Raw genomic sequence first — 24,840 nt, forward strand, 5'->3', positions numbered from 1 at the left:
GGGCAGCTGTCAACTCTTTTGAGATAAAATGAGTTATCTGTATCTCTTGCAAACTCTACTTCTTTGTACACAACATGTCTTCCATCTAACACAGTCAATTAGATAAAAAAAATGACAATTTTTAAATCTTGCCTCCCCTTCTCTTGGATAAAATTCTGAAAATGACCATGGAAAGAGGCAAACATTTGAGTTCCTATCAGTCACTTGCTTGCATTGGTTGGTGCACAAATTATTTCAGGCACTTCACTTGTGATGCTACATCAGACCGTTGTTCCCAAAAGAACCAGTATAATGCAGAGCAGGGTTTTACCCAACTACGGCTTACTGGAAATGGTGACTTCTGTTAATCGTAGCAGAGTTTTTTTTATATTAGAGACATTTTGCTGTATGCCAAAGTAGCACCTGATACAGACATTTTGTGGGTAAACTCCCAGATAGCTGGTCTGAAATGTGTAGATCATTTAGCTGGGTGAAAGTTCCTGGAAGAGGTTCTCTTTCTGTGTTTGTTCTTCTTCTTCTTCTTCTTCTTCTTCTTCTTCTTCTTCATCTCCTTTGTCTTGTAACCTTGGTCTTTCCCTACAACTTTCATCCCTCTACACCTTCTTTAGTACATGTAACTAATTCCTCTATGTCTTAAAACACATTCTATCTATTTGTCGCTGCTTCTGTTTAGTGTTTCCAATTATTTCTTTTTTCATTGATACTGCAGAGATCTTCATCATTTGTGGCCTTATCAATCCATTGTATTGTTAGCAATCTTTTACAATACCACACCTTGTAGCGGTTTGCCTCCTTTGTTTCTTCGTATGTTGTCCTTGGTGTTGTCGTACTGGCTGAAAAAATAGGGGGTGGACATGCAGTACTGTCTTGTGTAAACAAAGGTGCCGACAGGTGCACAGTTGCGTTTCACAGTATTTTACTTTCACTTTTCACAACCCTTCCCCTCCCCCAATAATACGCAGTTATATGTGGCCAGTGCACTATTGTTCTAACTTCCTATAAGCCCCGTTAATAGTTTGCAGGCGAACCATCCACATATTGCTTCAATAGTTTAATGTTGAACATCTATGAGCAGTAAAAGCCTATCCACAAAATTCACAGTTCTTGAAGAATAGAAAGGTACGTATGCAGCAGACACTGTCACTGTTTTAACACACGGCCTAATTGTGTAACACTTATTTCAATGTTAAGTTTATGCATTGTTGTCATTCTAACCAACACAGGTTCCTCGTCTGAAACTCGGCCGTGGACTGACTTTCTCGTGACCAAAAATCGGGCCCTTATATATCATCACAATAATAGGTACTGAAACTTCACATTGTTCGATGTTTAAGTTACAGAAATTATAATTAAAACTTAACTCATTATATTAACTGAATACATCGAAATATTCTTTCCTTTTAACAGTATTCTTCTACTACAAGGTTTAGGCCAATTTATTTGTTTGTGAAATTAACACATATAGTTACGCAATCAATACTTTGACAAAAGTGTTAATTACTTTGGAATTAATTAAGGGCTGGCTTTGCTAACATGTTTTTGAATAGAGCCAAATAAATACTTTAAGAATATTATTAGTTGTTCCTCCAAATGATTATAATTAGTACAGAATTTATGTTTATTTATACGTCAACAATAGAATTTAAGTTACGAAACAATCACTGATTTCACCCTGTAACAAAAGATACTTACTAGAACAGTCAAAATAAATTAGAAAATCAATTACATCCGTAAAACTAAGCACAAAATTAGATCTTGTGTTAAATTCTTTAAAACTGAGGGCCAACCTTTCTCTTACATGAATATGCAGATTATATTCACGTATGTTAATGGTAATTAGTTAAAAAATAAAAATTAATTTTAAGGAGGCAGATGGCAAAACAAGAAGGGAACTAAAAATATCGCAGCTTGCTTCGTCACAACTTCACCCCAGTTTTCTTCTTTTCTATTTTTCACACAGTCAGTGATTCACTTGTATGCAATGCTGCACTGCTATAACTTTCATGAATGTGCAAATGATAATACCCTGATGGAACAAAAATCACGACATCTAAAAATAAGTAATGTAGAGTAATGAATTTTTGGGAATAGGTTTGTCTAGGTAACATATTAAAGTAATTTCTGACAATGTAATGTAATTGGATAGATAAAAATCTACTCACCAAGAGGTGGCAGGAAAACACACACTTAGAAGAAGGTTATACCATTGTAAGCTTTGAGAACCAGTGGCTCCTCCTTCCAAGAGAAGGGTTGAAAGGGATGGAAGAGGAGTGAAGGAAAAGGACTTGGAGAGGTTTAGGAAAATGGGTGGATTTTGGAAAAGTCACCCTGAACCGCACGTCAGGGGAGGCTTATTATCTGACAGGATGATAGGGACAGACTGATTGTTGGGGACGGCACCGAACAAGATTTGAAAACCTGAGAGCTTAAAGGTAGAAGACAGGTTGTATGCAAGACAGAGATTACTGAAAAAACATTGTGTACCAGTTAATAAGAGTGAAAAGCTAAGTCAATTGCACGTAAGAGGTGGGAGGGGATGCCAAAAAAATGAAAGATTTATAAAACTAAAACGGAACAAAGGAAGGGTTAGTTACTCTGAAGAAATGCTGAGACCGAAGAAATTAATGTAAATTAAGGCGGATGGTGAGAACCAAGGACATGTTTTAGCACTGGTTCCCACCTGTGGAGTTCTGAGAAACTGATGTCTGTAGGAAGAATCCATATAGCCCATGTGCTGAAACAGGCACTGAATCACCTGTCATGTTGTAGAGCATGCTCTGGAACAAGATATTGCATGTTGCCCATTCATCCTAACGATAACTTGCCGGTAGTCATGTTGATGTAAAAGGCTGAACGTTCTTTACATAACAGCTGGTATATGATGTGTTGTTTCGTAGATGGCTCTCCCTTTGATAGTATATGTTACAGCACTGATGTAGGTGGTGGCAGGAGGGTGCAGAGGGCAAGTCTTGCAGCAGGGACGGTCACAGGAGTAGGAGCCATAGGGTAGGGAGATGGGTGCAGAAGGAGCATAGGGTCTGAAAAGGATATTGCAGAGATTGGGAGGGCATTGAAGAGCTGTTCTACGTGTGGTGGGCAAAATCTCAGACTGAATGGATCTCGTTTCAGGGCTTGATTTAAGGAAGTCATAGCCTTGTCGAAATAGCTGATTAATACATTCAAAACCAGGATGATGCTGAGTGACGAGTGGTGTGCTCTGAAGTTGTTTTTCGGAGGGATCAGCAGTACCAAAATTAGATGTGATGGCCCAGGAAATCTGCTTTTGAACAAGGTTGGTGGAGTAATTACGTCCATGAAGGCTGAGTTGAGAATGGTAGTGTATTGCTGTAAAGAGTGTGCATCTGAACAAATACGTTTGTCTCAAATGCCAATGCTGTATGGGAGGGAACTTTGACATAGAAAGGTTGGCAACTGTCAAAATGTAAGTATTGTTGTTTGTTGGTAGTTTTAATGTGGACAGAAGTATGTAGCTGGCCTTTGGTCAGGACGAGATCAACATCGAGGAAAGTGGCATGGGATTCACAATATGATCATGTGACATTTAATTGGGAAAATGTATTTAGAGATTTTACAATGTCCTGATACCACCCAGTTATCAGTTAGGATAATGGGCATAGGCAGAGGGTGTATATGGGCAACACACAATATCCTGTTGCGGAGCATGCTCTACAACATAATAGTCATGACCCCTGTGTCTTTTCCACCACATGTGACATCTGGATTTTTCCCACAGACACCAGTTTCTCAGAACTCCTTAGGTGGGAACCAGTGTTACAATGTGTCCTTGCTTCTTGCCATCCACATGCCCTTAATTTACATTAATTTCTTCTGTCTCAGCATTTCTTCAGAGTAACTACTCCTTTCCTCTCTCTCTGTTTTAGTTTTCTGCATCTTTCATTTCTTGCCATCCCCCTCCCACCTTGTACGTACTATACACTGAGCTTTTTGATCCTATTAATTCATACACAATGTTTTTGCAGTACGCTCTGTCTTGTATATTACCCTGTCTTCCACCTTTAAGCTCTCAGGTTTTCAAATCTCATCTGGTGCAGCCCCAACAATCAGTCTTTCTCACGCATCCTGTCCAGTAAGTGTCCTGTGACATTCAGTTCTGGGTGACTTTTTTCTGAAATCTACCCCTTTTTCCTAAACCTCTCCAGTTCTTTTCCTTCTCCCCTCTTCCTTACCCTTCAACCGTTCTGCTGGAAGAAGGAGCCACTGGCTCCGAAAGCTTGAAATAGTATTATCTTCTTTTATGTGTGTGTTTTCCTGCTGCCACTTGGTGAGTAGATTTTTTTTATCAATCTGATTACATTATAATATATTTAAGTAATTAACATTGCAAGATCACAGGTTAATGTAAGCTTGAGATAAGCCATTGTAAACGTGAAATGCTCGTACATTTATAACAGGTGTAACTGACAGGCTGTGCATTGTGCATTGTGTTGGACAGGTATCAGTTTGTAGGATGGAATTCCATGCCTGTTGCACTTGCTCGGTCAATATAGGTTGTAGACGACACTGGAGTTGTCATACGATGTCCCGCATGTGCCCGACTAGAGAGAAATTGTGTGTTTGATCAGCCTGAGACAACGTGTCAACACACTTTAGAGCATGTTGGGTTATAGTAGTCATATGTGGGTGAATGTTATTGTTTCAGGAAAAGCCCTGGAATGCTGTTCATGAAAAGCGCTACAACAGGTCGAATTATGTACAAATTTGCTGTCAGTGTCTGTGGGGTACCTGCAAGAGTGCTTCTGCTGTCATACTAAATTGTACCCTGTACAATAACTCCATGTGCAGGTCCAGTGTATCTAGCGTGCAGACAGGTTGGTCGCAGGCCCAGAACTCGCTTCTTCCTTACCGACACATGGCCGCCACTAACAGTGAGGCAGTACCAGCTTTCAGTGGGAAACACAACAAGATTCCACCCTACTCTCCATTGAGCTCTCTCTCGATACCAATGAAGCCGCGAGTGGCTGTGGTTTGGGGTCGGTGTAATGCGGGCTACAAGGCATCTGGCTCAGAGCTGTCCTTGAAGTAACCAATTTGTAACAGCTAGTTGTGCCATTGTGGTGGCAGCTGCTGCTCGAATTGTTGCTGCAGATGCAATACGATGTACCAGAGCCATATGGCGAACATGATGGTCTTCCCTCTCTGTAGTGCCACATGGTGTCCAGAGCCCAGTCTTCTTGCGACTGTACATTTTTGTGACCACTGTTGGCAGCATTCGTGTACTGTGGCTACATTCTTGCCAAGTCTTTCTGCAATATTGCAGAAGGAACATCCAGCTTCTTGTATCCCTCTTACACAACCTTTTCAGACTCAGTAAGTTGTTAATAATGGCATGTTTGTTGTCTTATTCCTTTCTGATCCTCTGTTCACCTACATCAGACATTACAATTTTCTGCTTAAGCTCTCATGTCAGACAATGTCTGACACATTTCCATTATTGTGCTTTCCGCCCGCTCCATTGTTGGAATTTGCTAGGTATGTGGCAGCACTTAGTAAGAAGATTTTACGACTTAAAGTGTATTGCATTCACTTGTTTGTAATAGGATAGTGGTTGGCAGAAAATGTGTAAATAAAAATGATATTTCCATGTGGATTCTCAAAGACATTGAGGATGAAGCAGAATTTAGTGATGAAAGTGGAAGGAATTGGGAAGAAACTTGCTTTCTGTGCAGTGATATTAGTTCTAATGAATCAGAATGTACTCATAATGTGGGCAATGATAAAGGGATGCAACCTGTAGCAAAATACCTGGATAATTTAATGTTATGGCGATGGTGAACTTGTGACATTTCAATTTTCTGTCACGCAAAAATGTTTCACCGTTCCTAATTGTGTGAGACTAAACTCCGAACATCAATATTTTCATCTCTTCTTGACTGAAAATTATATTAGTGAAATTGTGAAAGCGAAGTTTAATTCATCCTGATTTACCTTTTGCAACCTGAATAGTGGTTCATTTGGCACAGCAATTGCTAGCTTGTGGAGGTTGTTCAGTATATCACATTTTTACAGGCAGGTTCTACATAAGTCCTCATCTTGCTATGAAATGGCACAAAATGAAATTTCATGGAACAGGTGCAGTTATGACTTTTAGGAAGGATTTCCCATGCGATTTGAAGATGACAAAACCTTGCTGGATGTGAGTTATGTGCCTGTCAGAGTGAGATGAAAATTGTCTTTCATTTCATGACAAGATATTAGTGACTATGTTGAGTACATTCTTTGGTTCTGAGAGCCACTGGTTATAGGAAGAAAGAGCCCTGTGTGATTCCTGAAACTCAGTGTTATTTTGGAATACATGAAGTTCATGGAAGGAGTGGACAGGGTTGATCTGTACTGTGGGTGCTATGGTTTTACAAGGTGGTCTTACCAGTGGTGGAAAAAATTACGCCTATTGCTGATTGAAGTTGCTGTTGTGAATAGTTATATTCTCTACTTGATAGACAAAATTGAATGTGGAGAACAACGGCAGACTCCCCTTTTGTACAGAGAAGAAATCTAGATCTAGTCAGACAGCTAGTCGGCCACGTGAGAAATAAAAGTTCAGTGAAAAGAGGAAGACTATCATCGTCTGACATTGAGGATAAATTCAATGGAAAGATGCATTTTATAATGCAGAATCAAAAGAAAAATTGACAAAGGAATGCATGGTATGCAGCAAACGCAAGGAGAAAGGAGGAAAAAGAGAAGCAATTTTGTACTGCGAAACTTGCAAGAGGAAGCCAGGACTTCACCCAGAATGTTTTAAGCATGCTATACAGAAACAAATAATAAACAACCATAAACGGACACCAATATAGTTTCAAAAACTAGTGTAAAAGATAATAAAGTTGTCAAGTGAAGTCATATTGCACTTTATTTTCTTAGAACAGTAGCACAATAAACTGTAATGCCTTACATTCTTACATCCATAAAATAAATAAGAGTTTTGGAGAATGCAGTGAGTAGAATACTTGGACTGGAAAGGGTGAAGGCATTCTTGACCACCATCAACTCAACCCTGTCCAGTCTCAAAGGTAAGCAATGCTCACGACTGTTACAGCAAGTTTTTAAAGGATACCCGATTTGCATCCCCATAGTGGCACTACCAGTGCCACTGTTATGTGACTGGTGCAAAATTTGAATAGACGTTGTCTTTTGGGTGTATATGTTGCATAACTCCTTGTTGGTGTTGCGATTCCTTTTTCTGTGAGTGTGAGTGTATTTTGGTGTCAAAGTAATGTTCCTTCCCTCATTGCCACAATATCATGGATAGGAAATAAGTTTTTCACTTTTTTTCACTGTATGATAGGAGCTTGGGTGCCTTGTGTCATTAATGAGTTTGACTATCTGAGGCTGACTATCCTTTACAGCCTGACATTTTAATACAAGAAGATGCTCAGATAGTAAGTGAAAAAAATATTTCAAATTCGTAGGACTGGAGATAGATGAAAAGCTTTCTAGAAAATATATCCAGGGTCTTGTACAGAAACTGAGTGGGTCTGTGATTATTGTAAAAATCAGCATTACAGCCACCAAGTCTGAAAAATGGAAGCTGGTTTACATTGCATCTTTTCATCCAGCTATGTCAAATTCTATCATAGGTTGTAGTAACATAGAGTCATTCACAAGTGACTGAAGCTTGGTATGGTGAACACTGGACAGAAGAATAATCAGGCCTGGGTTTACACCATTTTATAAACAGGTATGTTCAGGTACTATTTGCAGTAGGCTTCTATGACATATGAAGATAAACCACACATTTTCAAATATTAGTTGAGAGGCTTAATTGTGGCATATCCTTTTATTCTCTACAGGAGTTCCTCAAAGTAGTACAGTGTCTCTTGTAAAATGTTACTTATTTGTATGTACTAATGCTGTTGTTTTGTTCTCATGTCCTTCATTAATTTTCTAGATTTTTATAATTTTATTCATTGCATTGTACAATGACTTGTTTCAAAAGTGAGTAGCTATAGTCCTATAGAACCGGAGAAAACAAATTAAAATTGAAATATAATTTTTCAGTGACAGTGTAATCCTGCTGTGCTAGCTGCTGAACTACACTAACTTACAGATTTTTACTGTGTTGTAGGATGTGACATCCTCACTGAACACATTGTTGGATCCACATGCAGACAGCGGTGGAACACCCACTTCAGGTGGTGCAGGTATGGCTTCAGGAGCAAGAGCTTTGTCCCCATCTGGTACGGCTGCTGCTGCTGCCGAGCGCATAGTATGGACATACAATGCGCGGAGTGACAGCAGCTCTGGCGAGGTCAGCCCCAACTCCCCGACCTCTGTCAGCTCGTCCGTCATGTCGAGCAATTCCAGCAACACAGCACCTACACCTGCATCTTCATTGCCACCTGGTGGCGGGGGGCACGGTCCACCCCTTAACGGTGACCTCTCGCAGTCTGAAGCAGTTTCCAACATCTCTAGCCCCGACTTCCAGGTATGGGTTCGTTCTGTACTACATACTTTATTGAAGTTATTATCGTTATCCAATTTAGACTTGTATAAGATAAATTTCAAATATAGTGGTGGCCTGTGAATTTGATAACATTCCAAATTTGCTTAAGTGTCATGTCAGTTATTATGTGCCAGTCCATGTTTCATTCTTAATTAACTACATACAGTTTCCTCTTAGAGAATGTTGATTACATGTACTATGTTCTTATAATATTTTTTGTGTTATTAGGATATGGTGTACTGCATCACCTGAATAAGTACATATAAATAATTGACAATACAAGCATTAGTGATACAGGTAATGCAAAAAGAAAAAAAGATATAAAAATACATAAAATATACAAAACCACAAAATATATGGGAACACAACTGAAGCTGAATAACCTTATTGCTGATGTATGCCACTGCCTTTTTGGTAGCATGCAGGACTTTAGAGCAGTCACAAGTGAAGGCTCTCATTGTGGGCATAAACTATATGTTTGCCTAGCAGCTCCACAATTGCGCTTGAGAGACTCTGGTTTTCTCCATCTATATGAGTCAGCACATCTGCCAAGGTTTGTTTGTATTCTGTTTAGGGTAGACTAGACATTGTGAGGGTTGCCAAATCTGGGTGGTGTCATCGTGAGGCAAGGCATTTCATGAGAGGTAGGGGGTGGGGGAGATAGGGTTCCTGTTTGCTCCACTCCTCTTCCCAGCGATCAGTTTTCATCCAGAGTTGGTGCAGTCTCTAAGGATGTTTATCTAGAATGCAGTCTAGTTCTCTCTCTGGATTTGTGGAAGAGCGTTGTTCTCAATCTTTATGAATTCCCTAACGAGTGAGTTCTGTCATTGCAGACGGGGAGGAACTATATTGCTTATAGGTTGAAGTTGCCTTCGTTATGCATTTTATAGGACACACAGTTTGATTTTGTTGGATGTGGATGCAACTAGTGTGAGTACCATTGAGCCAAAGAGGTGCATAATATCTATTACTGTATAGACAAGACCCAAAGCTGAAGTCCATAGCATGACATCTGAAGACCCCTGTGAAGTGCCAGCAAGTTTCTGCAAGATTTTGTGAGTTCTGATTTGGCAGCTGTGTTTGATGGAAGATTCTTGAGGCTCAGTAATTTGTTGAGGGCGTTACCTAGATATTTTGAATGTTGATTGTGAGACTATAGTTTGTTCTGAAAGTAAATACTGAGTTCTGTTGTTCAAGTGGAATATAGAGATTTCTGTTTGTGTGACACAGAGTTGCAATCTCCAATGGCGAAAGCATTTCCCAGTAATTTTTAGGTTCTTTGTCAAGATGTTCTCAGTGTCCTCTATGTATTTTCAACTTATTTCCAGGGTTGAATCATTGGCAGGTCCAAACTTCTGTGAGATGGTTTTCGGCGTGTCTGTATACTCTGAAGAGCGAAAGAAAGTGGTGCACCTGTCCCCGCAAGCATGCAAAAATGCCGCAGCACAACATGACTTGGACTCGACTAATGTCTGGAATAATTCTGGAGGGAATTGACACCATGAATCCTGCAGCACTGTCCATAAATCCGGAAAAGTACAAAGGGGGTGGAGATCTCTTTTGAACAGCACATTGCAAGGCATCCCAGATATGCTCAATAATGTTCATGTCGGGAGAGTTTGGTGGCCAGTGGAAGTGTTTAAACTCAGAAGAATCTTCTTGGAGCCACTCTGTAGCAATTCTGGACATGTGGGGTGTCACATTGTCGTGCTGGAATTGCCAAAGTCCGTTGTAATGCACAATGGACATGAATGGCTGCAGGTGATCGTATAGGATGCTTACATACGTCTCACCTGTCAGAGTCATATCTAGATGTATGAGGGGTTCCATAACACTCACACTACACATGCTCCACACCATTACTCAGCCACCCCCAGCTTGAACAGTCCCCTGCTGATAATCAGGGTCCATGGATTCATGAGGTTGTCCCCATACTCATACACATCTACACATCCATCCATCAATACAATCTGAAATGAGACTCATCCAACCAGGCAACATGTTTCCAGTCATCAACAGTTCAATATTGGTGTTGACGGGCCCAGGCAAGATGTAAAGCTTTGTGACTTGCATTCATCAAGGGTACATGTGTGGGTCTTCGGCCCGTAAAGCCCATATCGATGATGTTTCATGGAATGGTTCAAACGCTGACACTTGTTGATGGCCCAGAATTGAAATCTGCAGCAATCTGCGGAATGGTTGCATTTCTGTCATGGTGAACAATTCTCTTCAGTTGTCGTTGATCCAGTTCTTGCAGGATCTTTTTCCAGCCACAGTGATGTCAGAGATTTGATGTTTTACCTGATTCCTGACATCCACAATACACTCATCAAATGGTTGTACAGGAAAATCCCCACTTCATCGGTACCTCAGAGATGCTGTGTCCCATCATTTGTGTGCCAACTATAACACCATGTTCAAACTCACTCAACCTTGATAACCTGTCAGTGTAGCAGCAATAACTGATCTAACGACTGTGCCAGATGCTTCTTGTCTTATATAGGCTTTGCCAACTGCAGTGGCATCTTCTGCCTGTTTACATACCTCTATATTTGAATACGCATGTCTATACCAGTTTCTGTGGCGCTTCAGTGTATAAAAGACCATGTCCTGACTGACTGAGTGGCTCATCATTGCCCACCACAAACCGGTAAGGATAGAAATTTGAAGTTTTGAGAAGGTGTGGATCTTATACTGCAGTTGTTGTTTAAGAAAGGATTTTTCAAAACACCAACCGCAAGGGGGGGAATAAGGGATGAAGGACTTTTTTTTGAAAAATGTTGCTATTAAGGCAGTTTTGAAACTACACCTAAGACAACTGGTATTTGGTTTCTTGCTCAGAAGTAAAGAAATATGTGTTTCAGCATTTTTGGAAATTTAATCCCACGGGCATGAAATAGTGGGTGAAAGCTTTTTTTTTTTTTTTTGAAAATAGTCATTATTAAAGAATAAGTAAAGTATTTTATGAAGCTAGATCTATAAACATTGGCGTTTGACTTCTCAGTTACAAATAAAAAAAAAAAAATACATGTTTAGTGTTTTTGTAAATTGATCTCTTAATGAAGTGAAGTAGGGGATGAGATTTTTTTATGAAAATAAATTATTATGAAAGCATATTCAAAGATAAATCAGTCAAAAATTAAAATTGGCTTCTCAGTCAAAAAGAAAAAAAAGTTTCACTTTGTTTGGTAATTCAGCCCCTATAGAGTGAAATGGGGGATGAAAGTTTTTATAGAAATGGATGAAAGTTTTTATAGAAATATTTCATTTTGTAAGCATTTTTGAAGCTAATTCTATGAAAATTTGTATTTGGCTTCTCTGTTAGAAATAAAATGTACACGTGTCACAGTTTTTGAAAATTCAACCTCTAAGGAGTGAAATAGGGGGTGAAATGTTTTAAGAAAATATTTCTTTATGAAAGCATTTTTAAAGTTAAATCTTTGAAGATTGGTGTTTGGCTTCTTGGTTGCAGGTGGAGAAAATACAAGTTTTACTGTTTTTGGAAAGTCAGCCCCTAAGGGGGTGAGGTAGGGTCACACCGACCGACAGAGTGACTCTTCATTGCCCATCCCAAACCGCTAAGGATAGAAACTTGATGTTTGGAGAGAGTGTGGATCTTATATTGTAGGCATCGTTTAAGAGTGGATTGTCCAAAATCCCACTTCTAAGGAGGTGAAATAGAGGATGAAGGGCTTTTTGGAAGTGTGTCATTATTAAGGGAATTTTGAAGCTGTAACTACAAAAACTGGTATTTGATTTCTCTGTCAGGGAAAAAAAAAGTTTCAGCCTTTTTGGAAGTTGAGCCACTAAGGGCATAAAATAGTTGGTAAAAGGTTTTTTGAAAAAAATAATTATTAAAGAACTACTAAAGGATTTCTAGGGCTACATCTGTGACATTTGGTCCAGAATGAGATTTTCACTCTGCAGCGGAGTGTGTGCTGATATGAAACTTCCTGGCAGATTAAAACTGTGTGCCGCACCGAGACTCGAACTCAGGACCTTTGCCTTTCGCGGGCAAATTCAATTTTGTGGACTACAGTGCCATATGCCACGAATGGAAAATAGTGCAATAAAACTGGGGGGCTTATCTCTCAAGATATTAGGTAGTCCAAAGTTAAGATGAAGAAGCTTGCACAGGATAGAGTAGCATGGAGAGCTGCATCAAACCAGTCTGAGGACTGAAGACCACAACAACAACAACAACAACAAAGTTAAAATAAACAACCTGTAGAGCTAGGACAGATGTCTGCAAGAGGCTGTTGTTAAAGTTCATTTGAGTGCTTTACAGATGATTATTTCGAAGAATCTATTGAAAACCACACCATTGACCATGATGAGAGGAGTTTTGCAGAGGATCCCTTTCATACCCTTCTCCAAACTGTGCCACATGTTGCTGTAGGGGTCAATAACACAGCTAATGCTATCAATTGTTTTTGACAGCCTGCTTCTGTGATTATTGTTAGAGAACTTAATTCAAACAGCTTTGATGAGGACAAAATCAAACTTGTTCAGTTGCGATTAGTTCAATAATAAATCTGGAAGGTAGGATGGTGGTTGTTGTTTTGAATATACTCACTCCAGGTAAAATAAAAATTATCTTTTGCATTTATATTATTTATTTATTTATTAAATTTTTATTTGATTGGGCATCTGTATCACCATAAATAAATTTGTCCTTACATTTTTTGTGGACAGTGTGATTATTCTTAAGTAATGAAGAGTTTACAGATGACGAGATGTGAGGAAAAACAACAGGTGGGGCACTCATAACAATCATTCATGTGAAATTGACCACACGCGGAAGATAATGAAAGCACATTAAGCACTGATCATTCTTCCGGAAGAGTTTGCACCAAACTACACTGAATTTCCCGTAACCTAAGTAAAACTGACAACACCTAAGACGCTATGGACAGAGGTGAAGCTACCGTTTTAACATTGCTTGATTTCAGCAAGGCTTTCAATATTATTTATTTCAATATATAACTTACCAAAATGAAACAGCTGAATTTCTCAAACAGTGCAATACCATGGTTCAACAGCTACCTCAGAAAGAGATGTAGTGAGTCATCTGTGGGTCAAGTCATCATGGAAAAATGTGTTCTCCAGAGTCCCTCAGGATTTCGTCGTTTGTCTGTTGCTTTTCTCTTTGTGTATCTACAATATTTCATCTATACGCCATTTTTGTAACTACCACTTTCATGCTGACAGTTTTGAGTTGTGCACAAGTGTCTAACAATGTCGCTACTGCTGTATCAGCTATGAATGATGGTATTTGTTCTGTATCACGATGGGCACAAAATCTGGGTTTAATCCGCCTGAAGTCACAGGTCACTCTCATGTTTCACTGAAAGATGATCAGTGGGCATTTTCATGAAACATTAGATAACCTTGGCATAGTCTAGGATGATCATCTGATCTGGGAAGGACAAAACTGTTGCAGCTTGCAAGAAATCTCTCCCCTGCCTTCCTACAGTCCAGAAATTTTGAAAAATATTTCCACCTCAAATTAAACAGAAATTTGTTCTATATTTGGTCATGCCAAATGATTACTACTGTGATGTAGCTGAATACAGTGCAAATAGTGAAAACTCGAGACAACTCGATCTAGTCATGAACGTTTGCATAAGATATGTGTCCAGCATTCATTTGTTTGGTGATATTATTCCTTTCTATACTCACAAGGAGAAGCCACCAATTTGACCTCATATTTTAAGGAGAAAAGAGCACACCTGCTGGGTGTCAGTTTCAGCAGTCAACCCAACGTGAAAATTTGGGCCATAAATATGATAGTAAGCCACAACATTAATATACTTCAGTGGGGCGTTTTAAACCATACTGGAGGTGGAACTGAAAAGGTTTAAAGCAGCTGTTGGATGAGTGTGCATCTTCTGAAAGTAAAGGTTTTAAACATATGAGTGCAATTGTTTTTCACTCTCTCCACTACATTGCAACTACCTCGTCATCAAGCCCAAAGTGCAATACAGTGGAGCGGTTTGCATTTTTAATGTTGATGAACCACATCCAGGAGCAGTACACAATGAATGTTACATTGCAACTTCCGAATGTCAAAGGAGAACAACTCCTAAAAGTCGTGACTGGGAAAAGTTGGTATCTGCTGATTGACCAACTTTTATACAAGCCAAACGAAAATACACGGGTTTTTCTTTGTGCTATTGTTTATATTTTCAATGTCATTGCAGAAATTGTAGACGGCTTCACAGATGAAGATGTGCTAGATGTAAAGCAAAATAGTGGACTGACATTCAATACTTACAAGAGGGTGATGATAATGAGGCACAAAAGGATGATGATAACGAAGCTGCCTTTACACCACAGTCACATTTGTTGAACATGTCATTGGTACAGTGAACAGATATGTGAAAATGAGGAAGTAAGTGGTGGTGAAGCCTGCTGTAAAGATGTAAATGCGTCGAATATCACTTTGCCTTTGTCCATAACAGGAGTATATGAAATGAGCTGTTGCCTTTTGGAAAAGTGGAAAGGAAATCTGTCTTTCAGAAGTATAAAGAAAGACTTTAAATCATTAAAACAAAGAAAGAATCTGTACATTTGGAGCAAGTACTTTGAAAATGGAGGTACACACCAACAAAAGTTTTCCAAGATCAACACAATCTGTCTAGATAAATTTAATAATGCATTTAGAAAACAATGACAAGCCACAACATTAATATACTTCAGTGGGGCGTTTTAAACCATACTGGAGGTGGAACTGAAAAGGTTTAAAGCAGCTGTTGGATGAGTGTGCATTTTCAAAAAGAACATGGTATTGTGTCACAAAAAAGAACACATGATGCCACAACTGAAAAGCTGGATAATGAAACTGGTTACTTATTGCACGTGAAAAGTTTGTTGCACAAACCAGAGCTATTATTAGGAACGGTCGATAGAATTTACACAATATGGATCAGAGTGGGTTCGATACAGAAATCGAAAGACATCTACTCAGTTTTGTGGTCCTTCACTAACATGATATACAGCTACACGATAATATCAGTGGTAGCTGCAGATACATTCGCTGTCACCTTCATTTGTAGATTCAAAAGAGCTGATCAGGGTGTTTGGGTGGCAAGTCAAAACAGTTTGTTTCACACAGAAAGCTATGTAGCAATCACCCATCTTCTGGAAAAGCCAGCCAGGAACATTTCTGGATGCGGTGACAGGTTGTATTTTCTAAAATCATAGAGGATGACAGCAGAAAAGTTTTGATCATTGAATTGTATGAAACCAGTCTTCACACTGGAGAAAAACATTGTGATTATGACAAAAACAACAAAACGTAGCATTATAAAGTGTTTAATGTTTGTAAGTCTCCTAGATAAAAATATGTTGTGAATTGTAATGATTAATGAAGCAGTAGTTTCTGACCACTGATGCCATTCTGTATTAAATTAAACGTAAAAATACATTTACAACAGAAGAAAAAATGGAGAGATGGGACTGTTTCTCATTTTCATACCTCCAGGAATCCCAAAGTGGTTGAAGGTAATACAGTGCTGAAAGAAAATTACATAATTCGTTGTCCTATTGAAAATTCATTAATAATAAACACAGTCTATAGTACTAATGCTTCTCAATTCAAGTATTCATTTATGAAAATTTTAGAAAACTGCAGGACTGCTTATGTACTAACTTGTGGCTGCAAATGTGGAAACAGCAGCAATACCTGTTGCATTATTCTTTCAGAATTCTGTGAAGCAATGGTGGACTATCCTCAAAGGGTTTTCTGATGTTATTTTAAACAAAAAATTGTAACCTTGCCTAAATTGCTGTGGGTTGCTGCTGCTTTGTGATATTTGTTATCATAATAACAAGACACATATTAAAAAACAGAAAACTATTTTTTTAGAAATTTTCAATTTTCATTTTGTGATTTCAGTTACACTGTGAAGTTTATTGAAAGTACTTTATTTTCAACTCAGAGTAAGGATTTTGCTTGAATGTACTGATGTAAATGTAAAGTGTTATACCATGAAGCACCAGTTTGTTGTTTAACAAAATTTGTGGAGGTGTTCATTCTGTAATGGTTGTTAAATGATTAAGCTTTCACTCCATTCAGAACTGATGTCTGTCATCGATATCAGCTCATAAAAATTGCTGGCTGGAGCCTGGTACGAAAGAATACACTTTCCCATCACATTCCAGTCATACTACATGGGTGAAAAAATGGGGGATAGGGCAGGTCAGTGGAGAATCCGTACATTCTCTAAGATGTTTTTGGTGTGATGTACGATGGGGAATTATACATTATCGTGCTGGAATATGTCATTTGGAACTAATAAAGGAAATGACAACGGGATTTATCATTCTTGCCACATACTGGCAAGGATTCAGCCTCCCTTCAGCAATACAAAAATCAGTTCTGTTTTCATATCCAGTAGCTAACCATACCACAATTTCAGGAAATCCATAGCTGTCAGTCTCAGAAATTGTTGCGTCTGGTGACATTCCACCTGATCATCTACATAAACATAGTAAACAAAAGTGAGACTTGTCTTGAAATACCACAGAATGCCATTTCATTTCCATGTTGATTCTGGTTTTACATCACATAGGAGTCTGTTGTGATATGGTGCACAGAAACTCGAGACCTCACCCAGCTTCCTGTTACCTGCTCCTGACAATTATTAGTGACACTCTACCTGCAACCTCTGCCTGGATTTCAGCTGTTGTTAGTCAACCATTTGTCAGACCCAGTCAAACAGTCCTATGACCTTTTCATGGTGTAGTCATTCTGGATGATCCCATGCTGACTCTTCTTGCCACCCTGTTGTTCTGAGTCCATCATGTCACCACTCATTCTGCAGTTGTTGTGCTACAGCCAACTGTCTCTGTGATCTGTCAATGTGATGCTCCCGTGTCCTTCATGCCAATGATTCAACCTTTCTCCGAGTCTGAAAGATGCCGATAAGCTGCCATTATGGGCATGTGATGTTGCGATCTCCACCTGAAAAGTTCTAGTAACATTGGGCACACGAGCAACCGTAATGTACTCGATCCGTTCTTTACCTGCAATAATAACTTTTTTCTGCACTGAAAGTAAACTCGCATAAAGATGAGAGTTAAATGTAAGTGTCTTACAGGCATGTAAATCCTCAAGTATCAGTTTGGTAGCATTCGGTCAAGGTGTTCCTGGTGTAACAGATTCTGTTTCATTCAGTGTACGTGACTTTAATGATGAATCAAATATTGAAAGTGTAGTTGCTTATTGCATTGGATACTAAGTAACTGCTGATTGGCAGATGGCTTGTGAGTGTGGCACTTGTGGCAGGAGGAGGAGACGTTAGACATACTGAGCGCGCGGGACCTAATGGAGGTCAGCGATCCGAGCGACAGCGATTCGACGTTGCTTGCCAGTGAGCGCAACAGCCACGCGATGACGGCTGCGGAAACAGCTGAACATCGCATTGTCATCCAAGTGCAAGGTCCACCTCGCACGAATGCCGTAATGGATGGCACGCCAGCCACTACTCCAGAGTTCTCAGGCTATCAGGTTAGTGGATATAGCATTCTTTGCCTATTGATTGCCATCACATCAGAGCAAAAAATTAAGGCTTATAGATTTTGATACAGTGCTTCAAGTCTTGTCGAGTTTTATAACTGTGACTTGTTGTTTGTATGTATCTTAACATTACAGTTGTTTATTGTTTTGGAGATAAATCATGTTTTATACCATATTAATTCAGGCTAACAGAATAATTTGAAATATCATTAACTTGCCACATACACTCTGAATAGGGTAAAAAATTTAATTATCAGTGAATAAATATGTTTTTATTTCTTTAAATGATTAATGGAAAATCTCATATAAGATGTGAAACAAATACTAACAAAGAGATAGAGGGGCTGGCCAGTACTTACCTCAGCTCAGTACAGCCGATAGATACGCATAAAACAGAACTGAAAATTTACATTCCTAGCTTTCGGAACTTTGTTCCTTCATCAGGGAGGAGAGAGGGGAAAAAAGGAAAGAAGGGAAAGTGGATTCAGTTACTCACAACCCAGGTTATGAAGCAACAGGGAAAGGTAAACAGGGAGGGTAGCAAGGATGGAGGCATGGTTGTCAGAGGGAAGCCAAAGATATTCTACTGTAAGTACTGTGCCAGCTTCAAACCAAAGAGGATGCATACAGAAGTAAAGAGGTATATAGTATAAAGATAAACACAACTATGTAGGATGAAAAGATGTGTGAATTGCTAAAGAGGAAAGGGAAAGAGGAGAAGACTGAAGAGTGAATGGGAGTGAGGTTGTTTAACGTAGGTTCAGTCCAGGGGGATGGCGGGATGAAAGGATGTGTTGGAGTGCAAGTTCCCATCTCCGCAGTTCAGAGGGACTGGTGTTGGGTGGGAGAAGCCAAACGGCACATACGGTGTAGCAGGTTTCTAGGTCCCTAGAATTATGCTGGAGGGCATGCTCCGCTACTGGGTATTGGGCATCTCCTAGGCGGACAGTTCGTCTGTGTCCGTTCATGAGCTCAGCCAGTTTAGTTTATGCTGGAGGAATTTCACCTGGTCCTTCTCCAAAACCCAAGCCATCTTCCTGGATCCTGCCATCCTTTCCACATCAAACGCTCCCTTCCCTACAGCCTAGGTATTCGTGGCAAACGTATCTGCTCCAGTGACGAATCCCTCAACAACTACACCAATAACCTGACCAGTGCTTTCCTCTCCCGCAACTATCCTGCAGACCTTGTCCACAAACAGATTTCCCGAGCAATACATTCCTCCCCGTCCAACAACAATGTTCCTACCCCCAGACCACACAGAAGCATCCCCCTTGTCACCCAATATTATCCTGGCCTCGAAAACATCAACAAATTACTCCGCCAGGGATATGACTTTCTCAAGTCAACCCCTGAAATGAGATCATCCCTTGACAAAATTCTCCCCACACCACCCAGAGTTGCCTTTCGTCGCCCCCCTAACCTCCGTAACATCCTTGTTAAACCCTACAATATTCCCAGACTACCTTCTCTACCCAGCGGTTCCTACCCCTGTAACCGACCCCGCTGCAAAACCTGCCCCATGCATCCCCCCACAACCACCTACTCCAGCCCCGCTACTGGTAAAACATACACAATTCAAGGCAGGGCTACGTGTGAAACTACACATGTCATTTATGAACTGACATGCCTGCACTGCACAGCCTTTTACATCGGCATGACAACAACTAAACTGGCTGAGCTCATGAACGGACACAGAAGAACTGTCCGCCTAGGAGATGCCCAATACCCAGTAGCGGAGCATGCCCTCCAGCATAATTCTAGGGACCTAGGAACCTGCTACACCGTATGTGCCGTTTGGCTTCTCCCACCCAACACCAGTCCCTCTGAACTGCGGAGATGGGAACTTGCACTCCAACACATCCTTTCATCCCGCCATCCCCCTGGACTGAACCTACGTTAAACAACCTCACTCCCATTCACTCTTCAGTCTTCTCCTCTTTCCCTTTCCTCTTTAGCAATTCACACATCTTTTCATCCTACATAGTTGTGTTTATCTTTATACTATATACCTCTTTACTTCTGTATGCATCCTCTTTGGTTTGAAGCTGGCACAGTACTTACAGTAGAATATCTTTGGCTTCCCTCTGACAACCATGCCTCCATCCTTGCTACCCTCCCTGTTTACCTTTCCCTGTTGCTTCATAACCTGGGTTGTGAGTAACTGAATCCACTTTCCCTTCTTCCCTTTTTTCCTCTCTCTCCTCCCTGATGAAGGAACAAAGTTCCGAAAGCTAGGAATGTAAATTTTCAGTTCTGTTTTATGTGTATCTATCGGCTGTACTGAGCTGAGGTAAGTACTGGCCAGCCCCTCTATCTCTTTGTTAGTATTTTTATTTCTTTATTATTATTATAATTAGCTTGAGAAAATGTCCGCTAATTCAGATTTGTTACTTCTCCCCAGTGTTCATTGCTTTTTACTTCATCTGTGAATAAGTGGGTAACTGTCCTTCCAGTCTTCCTGAAAGTATAGTAATGTATTGTGCAAAATTTTATTTGTTAGATGCCACTATGTTACAGATATGTTCCAACACTGTTTCCTGCACTTTGGAACACCTAAACAGCTTCTGTTACCACAAAATTAGAACAATAAGATTTCTTTTAAACTTAATGAAACCTAAAGCAATTTTTAGACCTTAAGAATTTGGATCTTCTTGTTCATTGCTCTTGTGCAAGCTAGTGGAGGGTTCCTACCATCCAACATTTTGAATGTAGGCTCTTGTTGCAAAGCATTTATGCCAATCTCATGTTATGTGTATATTATAAAACCTTTGTTTTTGCCACCTTCATGTATTTTTTGTCTTCTGTGGCTGTTTTTATGAGTTGTCAGACTTGCTCAGTACTGTTTTCTTATTGTGTTTTTTAACATAAGAAGGAAACCTTTTCTTGGTCTTCTGCAGTACTCAAAAATTGATTTTTGGATGCTTAGACAGTCATCAAGTGGCAATTCTATGTTGAAATCACAGATAAAATTACATTCACTTACAGAGTTGTTAGTGATACAGGTACAGGTATCTTATGGAGGGAATCGTTACATTTAAAAATTAATAATAACAGTTGATTTTAGTACTGTAATCTGGTTCTCTTGCACATGGATAGCCAAAACCTAATTGAACAGAAGGATGGAAGCAGCATAGAAAGTTTATTGTATTTATTTACCTAAAATGAAGCCAGCTCTCAGTGTTGTGTGTTTATTGATTTCAAATAATTCCAATAGTGTCATCTTCCTGCTTTTCTTAACAATATGTAGAACATTATAATGTCCATCCTACAAATAATTTTCTGCTAAAACATGTTTTGCAAAGGTTAAATCCAACTCCTTGGCCCCCAGATTCTCTCATATACTGACAATCAAATCCATTAGTTAATAACAATAAGAATTAGGATAAAATGCTACTCATTATGTAGAAGTGGCATTGAGTTGCAGATACACACATTTAAAAGTAGACTGTTGTTTATGAAGCCATCAGACAGAGTCCTTTGTCAGATATAGAAATGATTCACACACACACACACACACACACACAAACACACACAAACAATTCTTCTCGCACTTTGGGCTTTGAAGTATGACTTTCATGAGTAGCGATGCTGCCTGCAGTGGGTAGTGGGGATATAGAATTAGCCATGTGTGTCTGAGTTTGTTGGCATAACTGTTACGAAGTGTCGTATTCGTGATCTATGGAACAAGTACTAATCTAATCTTTCTAATCTCTTCTGTTAACAGTTTTATGCTATAAGTGTGTTAATGTGGTAGTAAGAATTTTCTACCAGTAACTTGACTGTGGTACAACTTGGGCCAGTTGTTTAGACAGTTACAGGAGAGCTTCAATTTAAAAGCTGCTTAGTGAGCATGCAATACTTATAATTTTCAACTTCTTAAGAAAACTGGCAAGTTGATTGTACTGTATGCATTGCATTTGTGTGTGAATTCAGCAGATGAAATATAAATAAATAATTTTGTTTCAAACATGAGAGAGACTGCTGCCTCTGTTGTTTGTATAAAAATAAAATAATACAGCAAAGACCTTTCCTTTACAGATTTGCAATATGCAGGGCAATGTGAGTGTGTATATGATTATTATATTTATATCAGATTTTGCATCTAGACAGCCTTTTTGTTTTCTTAGTGCCTTAATGTTTTAAGGTAGAGTGTGATGCCCTTGTTTGATTGTTTGGTGTGCATTTGTGTCCATGGCCTGTAAACTGATTGAAGCATCATTTTTCCCTGTTCTTCCACTCCACTTCCTGAGGTATGATTGATTTCTTACAAAGAGAACATTGTGTGACTTCTAGTGAAGCTTAGGGAAGCTAGATTTGTAGTTGCCCGATGCTTCAGTGTTAATTTTGTAGCATGGCTACATGTATTTTGGAAATTCAAGCTGCTTGGCAAGTCAGGAATTTGGTATAAGTGAACAACTTCTATCTCTTTATAATCATGGTACATGTAGATATGGACGTAGAACAGTAAAAGGGTGGGAAAAGTGGAATTTGGTTTGAGAAGAGACATAATTAAGGAAGTAAAGTGATTAATAATATACTTAAGTTAATTTTTATGTAAAAAGTTTGATCAACAAATTTTTATGTAACAAGTTTGATCAACAGTTTGTTACGATAATTTTGACATATATGTGACACTGTAATGTCATGCATTGCATTTTTTTCCCATGTCCTGAGTAATATCACAGATGACTGGACAATCTAAAAAGTACAATAGTATTCATGTTGTTGTAGGCAGTTATACTGGGGAAATTGTGTTTAAACAAATCACTTAGGTCTGTTTGTAGTCAATAAAATGACACAATATAAAATCAATCTTTGTTCAGAAAAACGTGAATTTGGATCTCCTCGATCATCCTCATTGACATTTCTTAAGGCAATTCTAAATAATCATTGACAATTGTTGGTGTCTTTGCTTGCATAAGACTACTTTTGGTGCCTTCTCCCAGTGAAAGGACAATACACTGCTGCTGTTGCTGCTGCTGCTGATGATGATGTACATTTTTGACCAGTTAAATTGTATTACAGACCCAAACTGGAACCCAGACGTGTGCTTTAGAGGACACTATTGAGCTATCCGAGCACATCTCACTGTAGGAACAGTGCTCCCTTGCCACCTTGGGAGTAAGGATATAATGGAATTTTAACGCAAATGTTCTTTGCTCTTTTTTTAAAGAGTAACGTACCTGAGGCCATAGTGAAGTTTAGTTCTCTACTATACCTTCCTTCCTGTGGAGTTTGGAACGTATGCAGGGTGAATCTGAACTACACTGACGAAATTTCAGAGGTTGCAAGGGGGTATTTTAAGGAGTCTACGGTGAATAGTTACAGAGTAATTGCATTTCAGTTGATTTCTTACCTCCATGTATATGTTTATTGCATTGAAAATATTTGCACAACAGTGCAGATGTTCATGGTATGTGCTGTGTTTCTTTTTTGGAAACAAACTTGTTCCATTCGGTCACAGTTTGTGCTGTTTACAGCAGTAATGCTCACTTTATTTTTCACCCTTGTGTTATTAGTCCCTAAGCAACCACTGGAGATAAAAGCTCCCTTACACCAAAACACCCAGAAAGCATCCCTGACCCACCTTCTAAATTTTGTCAGTTGAGTTTCATTTCTATAACTACGCCTACTTCTGCATTTGTGTATGTACTCCACAAGCTAATATATGGTGCTAGGCAGAGGGTACTTCATATGGTTATTGGTGATTCCTTTTCTTCTTCCACTTGCAAATGGACTGAGTGAAAAACAACTGTCCATATGATTCCGTATGAGTCCTGGTGTCTCTTACTGTGCCTTCACAGTCCTTACACAAAATCTGCTTTGGCAACAGTGGAATCGTGCTACCGTCGGCTGTGAATGCAGGTTCTCTACATTTCTCAACAGTATTTCATGAAAAGTGCATTGCCTTTCTTTTGGGAATTCCTATTTGAGTTCATAAATCATCTCCATAATTGTCAAATGTTGATCAAACCTGCCTGTAACAAATATTGCAGCACACTTCTGACTTGCTTCAATGTCTTCCTTCAATATGAGCTGGTGGTGAGGGTCCCAAACACTTATGCAGTGCTCAAGAATGGTTCGCACTAGTGTTTCATGCGCAACATCCTTTATAGATGAGCTACACTTTCATAATTTATCCAGTGAATCAAAGTTGGCTTTTCGCCTTTCCTACTACAGTGCACGTTCCTTTTCATATTGTTGTTGCACTGTGGCACCTAGACATTTAATCACAAACTGTGTCAAGTAGCACACCACTAATATTGTATTTTGAACGGTTGAGGATTGGTTTTCCTTCTCATCTGGATTAACATACATTTTTGTACATTTAGAACAAGCCATTCATTGTACCAAATAGAAATTCTGCTAAGTCAACATGTATCCTCCTACAGTCCCTTAGTGGTGACACTTTCCCTTACACTACAGTGTCATCAACAGACAGTTACAGATTTCTTTTCACCCCAGCTGTCTGGTCGTTTATGTATGTAGAGAATAAGAGTGGTTCTGTCACTTCCCTGGAGCACTCTTGACAATACCCTTGTTTCTGATGAACATTTGCCATCCAGGATAATCTACTGATAAGGAATCGCCTTGATTGCAAGGTTGCCAAAGGTCAGTGATGATCACGGCATTCGATGCCCAATGTATTGTTACCATGCAATCACAATATTGGCTGCTAATGGCAACAGGGGGCAGTACTGGAGGTACCCAATGATGGGCACAGTGTGTAGTCAAACAGCTTAGTCAATGAGCATGTCACAACAGTGCTACAGTGCTAATACAAAGCAGAGCAGTGGCTACGATAAACAAAGCAATCATTGCATCATGA

At 39.4% G+C, this 24,840-nt stretch overlaps 1 protein-coding gene across 4 annotated transcripts in view; it reads left to right on the plus strand.

The window, feature by feature from the left end:
- The window catches only part of LOC124618836 (PH and SEC7 domain-containing protein), an 814,418-nt gene that overhangs the window by 598,153 nt on the left and 191,425 nt on the right, over nucleotides 1-24,840 (plus strand). For 3 of the 4 annotated variants that reach the window (XR_006980055.1, XM_047145380.1, XM_047145382.1), the window contains exons 5-6: nucleotides 8,108-8,467; nucleotides 17,778-17,999. Coding sequence is in view for 3 of the 4 variants with exons in the window: in XM_047145380.1 (XP_047001336.1) it covers nucleotides 8,108-8,467; nucleotides 17,778-17,999 (582 nt within the window). In the remaining variant the exon portion in view is untranslated. The remainder of the gene's footprint in view (nucleotides 1-8,107; nucleotides 8,468-17,777; nucleotides 18,000-24,840) is intronic. The other variant, XM_047145381.1, reaches the window with a different exon arrangement.

Source organism: Schistocerca americana, chromosome 1 (genome assembly GCF_021461395.2).
Source record: "Schistocerca americana isolate TAMUIC-IGC-003095 chromosome 1, iqSchAmer2.1, whole genome shotgun sequence".
Lineage (NCBI taxonomy): Eukaryota > Metazoa > Arthropoda > Insecta > Orthoptera > Acrididae > Schistocerca > Schistocerca americana.